At 39.8% G+C, this 7,842-nt stretch overlaps 1 protein-coding gene across 1 annotated transcript; it reads right to left on the bottom strand.

Annotated features, from left to right (window-relative positions):
• Window positions 1-6,892: 6,892 nt before the first annotated feature.
• SS18L2 (synovial sarcoma translocation gene on chromosome 18-like 2) lies at window positions 6,893-7,837 on the bottom strand (the record flags this gene model as incomplete). Its single annotated transcript, XM_009698884.1, has 2 exons — window positions 6,893-6,980; window positions 7,767-7,837. Coding segments are annotated over 2 exons (159 nt in total), but the record flags the coding sequence as incomplete, so codon positions are not given.
• Between the last annotated feature and the right edge of the window lie 5 nt (window positions 7,838-7,842).

Raw genomic sequence — 7,842 nt, forward strand, 5'->3', positions numbered from 1 at the left:
GAGGCTGAGGGGAGACCTGATTGCTTTCTGCAACAACCTGAGAGGAGGGTGTAGCGAGGTGGAGATCGGTCTCTTCTCCCAAGTAACAAGCGATAGGACAAGAGGAAATGGACTCAAGTTGTGCCCGGGGAGGTTTAGATTGGATATGAGGAAGAATTCCTCCACTGAAAGGTTTGTCAAGCATTGGAACAGGCTGCCCAGGGAAGTGGTTGAGTCACTATCCCTGGAGGTATTTAAAAGACATGTAGATGTGGTGCTTAGGGACGTGGTTTAGTGGTGGACTGGGCAGTGCTAGGTTAACGGTTGGCCTCAGTGATCTTAAAGGTCTTCCAACCTAAATGATTCTATGATTCAATACATCTAGAAAAGATCTGATGCTTTCCGTCTCCCAAGAGAATCTATTTTGGATGCCACTTCTTTCTGAACTACTGAGGTGTTAGAGATAAGCTTTGAATTGGTCTTCTAAACTGTGTATTTCACTGCAGCTTTGTCATGTCCCTAACATTGTGCGTTTCGATACTACCAAGTTCCTATTTCCTGGCTTCTACTGCAACTTTGTGGCACTGAAGACGTATTGCTGATAATGTTGTGTAGGCTCTTGTCTCACCTTGCCTACCACTGCTGTTTTAGTAGTCATAAATATATGCCTATTTAGTTCTTTATTTCTGACAATATGAAGAGGAGCTTAATTGCATTCATAAATAAGCCTAGTAACTTAAAAACCAAGCCAGGATTTTTAATTATGAACAATCCACTTAAAAGTAGTAGTGTGAATTACAATTGCTTTCTGCTTTTCCAAAGGGCTGGAGCTCACTGTCTTTGGAACCTCAAAGATTCCATAGTAGAGGGTAATTAAGACAGTAATAAAAGGTACAAGATGAAGCATGAATGCCAACCTAATTCCAATTTAGGATCATTGTCTCAAACTATTTTTCAGAGCCTTTTAAAAAATAAGCTCTGTGGCAAAATATTCTGGTTTTGTTTAGATCACAGAATAATTCAGAGTCAATCCATTTAGATACAAGATTGTCTGTCTGCTTTTTGGTGACAGGAAAAAGCCAGTGGATGTACTGTCAGTTTCCTGCAGATCATACCTGGATAGCCATTTTTATATGCATTGACAGAAGGGAAGTGTACTGGAGTTGAAAACAATGAGATGGAGGCAAGCACACTAAAAGGGATGGACCAAAAGAGGAGCTGTTTTCTGAATCTTTACACTTACCAAGACTTCCATATAGAAGGGACAGGAATTAAGCTTCAGTAAGTGCTAAACTGAAATTAATGGAAGAGAGCTATCTAATAGGCAGTCACAGCAAAAGTAGTAATTATTTGGTTTTTAAAAGAAGCAGCAGGGAAGGAAAACACAGTAAGCATATAATTGGTGAATTAATCTGCCAAGCCACCAGGTATCTAGAGATGGATCATGGAGCGATTTGTGCAGCAAGAACAAAAGCCTGTGCTTTATGTAGTGCTTTGGAGAGAAGAGCAGAAGGAAGTTTCCAAAGAGTGTGCTTCCTTAAATAAAAACTGAAGCTGAAGTAACAGAGTACTACTGTCTTGCATTACTTTTAGGGAGAAAAACATTCTACAAGCGAGGGCCTGACAAAATACCGTAGCTAAAACTATACAGTAAGAGAAGGCAAAAGAGTTGAGTGTTCTAAAGCTGACCTGCAAAGGACTGCTTACCTATGGAGGCCTTGATGATCGGAGCATGGTGATTTTGGTTGTTTTAAACAAAGGATGAAAGGGCAAAAGGTTCTGCTTTAATCTACCCCTTCCCCCCCCCCCAATTCAAAACAAACAAAAAAACCCCACCAACAAAAACCCACGCCAAAACCAAGGAAAAAAACCTTGCAGAATGCACATTTGGTCAAGGACTTCTATTTGATACTAGGTCACAAATTTAACCCAGAAGTGTAACATTTTTCCTCAGTAAATTCACTGTGCTTCAGCAGATGTTTCACTTGCTCAACTGTTTCTTTTGTCGTGTCTGTAAAGTTATTTCAGAAAAGATACTTCAAAAAAAAATAACAGAAGAAAAAAGGCAATTTCTGGCAGATTTCTTCAAAGTGGGCAAAAGACCAGCCCATCGTTCTTTCACCTCTACAAAAATGTGTGCATGTTGCTGAAGCTGTAGCTCAAAGAACCACTGCACTGTCAAGCCTCTTGACAGTATTCAGGAATGAATTTCTGCATTGCTTCTTTTACCTGCACTGAGCAAAAATACATGAAACAAGATGAAACATCAGTACACATTCTAGGCTGTCGAGTATGACAGACTGAAACTACAGAATGGTATATGCCAGTGGCAGATTAATGTGGGTGACTCATTTAAAAAAAGTAAATAACTTTTGTTTTTGGACAGAAAACACAGTAGTGGCGAACAGGAACCTAATACGCTACCATCACCACCTCTTCTTTCTGCAGCAGATGACCGTAATCAGGTAAGCTGAAAGTGGCCTTGCTTTAGTCATTTTTCCTGTTTGCATTTTTGGGGTGGCTTACAATAGGAAAACAACTAGAGTAGCATCTGTATCTCCAGATTGCTTACCTCAGCTAAACCCCACACCATTGGCACTCAAAAGCATCTAGTACTACTTACCAGAGTTACAAAGTTTAAATATTAAAATTTGAAATCACTTATCTTTTTCCCTTGTAGCAGAAATTATCACAAAAGCAAAGATTTCAAGTTAAGCTAAGAGAGGCAACACAGTGAATTTTAATTGTTTGTACAGAGAAAACTTAAGTTATCACCAGATTTACTACCTGTCTTGCTAGAAACTTTGCCTCAGAGCACAGCTACTATGTGTCAGGCAAATGTGCTGAAGTAAATAAAAAGATTTTTCCATAGGCAGACAGTTTAAGAATTGAGTGCTATATATATATATGCTATATAAAAATTATAGAGTAGTGCTATATATATGCATCAATTCTGCTTTCAAACATGAATTAATCTCCTGAAAATGTCTTAAGGAGGGAATAAGGTGATGTGTTAAGTATTGTCTCAAAAAAGAAGTGGTGTTAAAACAAACAAACAAAACCCAAACAAAAAACCAAGCAAAACCAAACACCCAAAAACCCCCAAACCAACTAATTTGTTTTCTCAGGATAATAAAACCAAAACCTGGCCTCCAAAGGCGCCCTGGCAGCATGCGTCCTCCGTCACGAACACGCTACCCAGCCAGAGTACATCTTTGTACCCCATGAGCAGCCCTGTCAGCCAGTGGAGCGACACGATGCAGATCCTCCAGTCGCCCATGTGGGCAGCAGCCAACGACTGTGCTCCAGCGGCAGGAATCTCCTCTAACTTTGCCTATGCGCAGCAGCAGCAATCACAACAGGCTTCCCAGCACAAACAGATGAATAAGGGCTTTAAATCTTTTCCAGTAAAGCACGAACGCAGACCATCTTACCTGCATCAGTACTAACTGCTTTTCGTATTGGGAAATGCAGCACAGGGCCAAATGTAAATTACAGATACTTGGTTTCACAATTGTATATTGGCTATATCCTGTTTATCTCATTAAATAGGGAATTGAGGGGGTTTGGGTGAGATAAACAAACTCTTGAATTCTGAGTTACAGTGCTGAGCAAATATGGCCAATATGTATGCTTGACAGACATGAAACAGCCCAAAACTGTGATGTAGAAATGCTTTTAAAAATGTGTATATTGCCTTTACTTTCAAAACCTTTTTTTTTTTTCCAAAAGAACTGCTGAAGGACTACCATACAAGAAACACTGTATTTTATAGCTATTTTTCATATAGATTTATAGTTAAACATCTTCCTGAAACACACTGAATATGTTGAAGCAAATATATAGTGGTCACTTTGCTCAACACTGTTTGTGTTTAAATTTATAATGGACAAGCTGTAAAGCCTTTGTATTCTCCATAAATGGCCTGCAGGCAGCTTTTTTAAAACGAAGCGCGACAGCAGCTTTGTGTGCCACACAAGTGAGTTCATGGTGAAACTGTTGCAGAAACAGTTGCAAAACTGAGTTTCGTGGTAGTTTCCTTACTGTAAAGATCAGCAGAACCACTCAACCTGGTGTCACAAATGTTATCTGAGCTGCTTAAAGTAGATGGCATCTGTGTGGATAATGAGACACTGGTTTTCAAAGAAATACACCATTTCTTGATGCTTCATTTGGCCAAAGGCATTACCCACACAGCGCTCCTTAAGTGTGTGAAAGTACAGCCTAAAAGACTACTTGCATATATTTAAAGTCTTATTTCAGATGCTACAGTTGATGAAAGATTGTGAGCTGGCTCAGAAGAAAACTAAACTGAAATGTGGGGTAGCAGTTAGTTAAAAGAACATTATTTTTTTTAAAAGGATAAAGTAATTATTTGCAGTCAATATGTGCCATTAAGTGAACCTGTGGAATCATAAATAATCTTCCAACCAAAGTGGATCCGGGAGAGTGACTGGTGCTTAAAAATTGAAGATCAATGGTAAATATATGTATAGCTATCCCACTGTATATTAACTGAGATTACAGAAGATTCTTTATATAGTTAGAGCTTATTTAAATTTTCATATTTCATCTTTGAAAGAGTCTAAAAACCACAATATTTTCTGGTATAAGAGTTTTGACAGTATTAATCTTATTTTTGTATTTTTCTTAAGTCATATCATTCTAATATGTTAACTACTAGTAAAATGGGTTATTAGTTCTAACTACATAATTTTTCAATGAAGATAAAGCACATTCGTTGTTTCTGTTTTTACAAACTAAGTACATCTATATCTAAAGATACCAAAAAATGAATACATTATATATATATATAAATAAAAAGTATACACAACACTAAAACTATTAAACATTTGGGTATTTAAAACCCATCCACCTTTTCTGTTTGTATGGTGATGGGCTGCATTTGCAGGCCCCGATTGTTACCTTTTGTGCTGTTTGAGGATGCCAATGTTGCCTGTATTTATGATATTGTCACCATGTTTTCTGAAACTTCATACTTACCATGTTTACAAAGATTTGTTTGCTGTACATAGACTTTTTACAGTAATGTGCTTTGCACAATCAGTGTGGCTTCTGTCTGTAAATTGTTAATGGTCTGTACTACTATAATTTTGAAAACCCTCTGCTGAAAATGTTAGTGGTTATTTAACTTGATGAATGGTTTTGAGTTTCCTAAATCTTGTCATTTAGATCTAATATTAAATCTGAAATTTGGTTGTACTTACTGGTTATTCATTCTAAGACCAAAATGGAAGTTACTGAAAACACTTAATTTTCAACTTTTTCTAACAAGTGCCAAAATTATTGCTATAGTTTTTGCGGTTTATTAATAATTACAAATGCTGGCAAGTTTCTGGATCTACATAAGTGAATTGTGAAAATGAAGAAAGGTTGTCTGCATTCTGACCACGTAGGTGCTACTATGTCCTTTGCTTCCGATTGTTCTGAACACTGGTAACTTTAAGAATTGTTGCACTTGGCAAATGAGTCTTGCCATTAAACTTCACTTACACTGCCAAGTGCAAGGGTTTGGTGCTTAGTTAACTTACCCTTATTGCAGTGCTTCTTGTGAATAGCTAACGCTTCTGAACTGGAACTGTACATTTTGTATTTTAAAGCTTCTGTAAAAGTAAACTATTTGCTTTATTAAAGATATACATTTAATAGGTCATACCTGTTTAAAACGAGCAGCACCTTAAACTGTAACTTTGGTTTGTAAACAAAGATCTTATTTCATTAACATGGGATTATTTAACAGTTTGAAAATTGTCAACTGCCTACTTACTGACTCATCATGTAAAACTGTACAGTTTGAAGCATCTTTAAGGCTCCTTTTTCAAGCGGATTGCACTGAAGAACTGGTAGTACCCCAGTAGTGCCTTGGCAGTATCTATGAACTAGTTCTGCAGGTTAACATTGCCAAAACCAAATTACCTGGAATTTTTAGCTATCACAGAGTAAATAATTTTGATAGTAGTAAGCAAAAAGTAAACTCTGCCTGCCCACCCCCCCAATCAAGGCTATTAGTTTGGCTTATGTTAATCATGCCACTGAAATGCACTATCCCAGGAGTGCTCTTTCTGGCAAAGAGTACAGCAGCATCGAGCTGAGCGTGAATGCTGACAAATACCCAGGAAGCATGAGACTTCATTCTGATTATGCAAGAATTTACTTGTTTACAGAGTCCACAGTACAGAGCATTTCAAGCAAAAAGGAAAAGTCTTGACACAACTAGGGCAAACACACAGCCTTCTCTCACTCAAATAAAGGCTTGATTTCTCCCTTGCGCTTATTTGCCCCAAGTTATGCAACAGTCCCATCTTTCCTAGAAAAGTTAACATTTCTGTTTCACTAGATGACTGAGCTGCTCCTTTGTTAACATGTTACATTAATCCAAAATACACTGTAATTTACAAAGAACATCCTTAGTTTATTAAGCACAATTCCTATGATACAAAACAGTCTACTACTTGTATATGTGGCAACACGTGACAGACTTCGTCACGTTGGAGGTAGAGAAAAGTTACCTAGCCAAATGCTTACCCTAATATTACACGACTGTAGTCATGACACAGTCAGCGAGCTTCAATGAGACTGCAAGAGTCCTCCAAAGGCACCTCTGCTAGCGCTGTCCTGACAGCCAGGCTGTTTTCAGAAGTATACTACATGGAGTTTTTCAGAGGGGCAAAAAGGAGTGTGATGATTGTCACCCTCAAGTTCTACTTACAGCAATGGGGAAAAAGTTAGCCTAATATTACATCAAAAACCACAGTCATGTTTTTAACATAAAAGTATGGCTGACTTTTTACCTGCCTTTCAAGACCACACCTTCTCGGCTTTCAGTGGGACTCTAAACTAAGTATTTGTACAGATTCTGAAAGCATCACGGCTCGTGTCCAGGTATGCGCAGTCACTCCACAGTCTTCTGCGTGCTGGGTGGCGTCGCATCAGCAATTGTAGCTAAATAAATGAGGTTTCTATGCAGGATATGCTGGTACCTAGGAGAGGAAGAAACATAGTATCTGGGAAACGTGTTCTTTCCTGGCAAACTACCCATACTTTAATAGTCGCCTTTAATTTGATCAATATTTAGAAAAGAAATCACAAACTATGAAAATAATAAATCAGGGCAAACACCACCTCCGTATCCTGTTCTAACGCCCAGTATACTGCACTCTCTAACCAAGTATGTGCTACCAACCAACCTTGACGGTACACACACACACGCACACGTGAAGAGCTTTGTATGATCAACACTGAAAAGATACAGAACTGCAAGAAAGCAGCCCAGAAGAACCCCAGAGCTCCGCTGTTGGGCTGGTCTGAACCTACAGCCAGCACGCACCCAGGCTCAGCACCGGGTGTCAACCTGGCTGTCCTTCAGGCCCTCCGCAGGTTTAAGAGCTGAACTGCTGCAGGGCCACCAGCCGACTACCCTCACTCTTCTGTAAATACGCAAGTGTTTGTTTTACACACACGGGGTGAGGGTGGGGTAGAAAAGCTGCCCAACAGAGCTGGTTTTCATCTCACCAGGTTCATCCTATACAGTGGCATTTCTGCTTTACAGATCTCTGAAACTGATTTTTGGGAAGCGTCCTAAGCACAACCGCGTTTTCTTCTTAACGGCAGGAACCTGCTCTTGAGAGCAGAACCGCGTTTCTCTCTCGCTGGGCACCTGGGGGCTCCGACGCTCTCGGGGTTCCGGGTTGGGCCGGAGGAGACCGCGAGAGGCCGGGCGGGGGTCAGGGCCCGCCCGTCACCCGCGCCCGCGGGGGCTCACTTACTGCACGCAGTCGGTGGCCCGACCCTTGCTCTGGTACTCCACGATGCACCGGATCAGCTGGTCGTTCTCCTCCAGCA

Source organism: Cariama cristata, unplaced genomic scaffold (genome assembly GCF_000690535.1).
Source record: "Cariama cristata isolate BGI_N322 unplaced genomic scaffold, ASM69053v1 scaffold43764, whole genome shotgun sequence".
Lineage (NCBI taxonomy): Eukaryota > Metazoa > Chordata > Aves > Cariamiformes > Cariamidae > Cariama > Cariama cristata.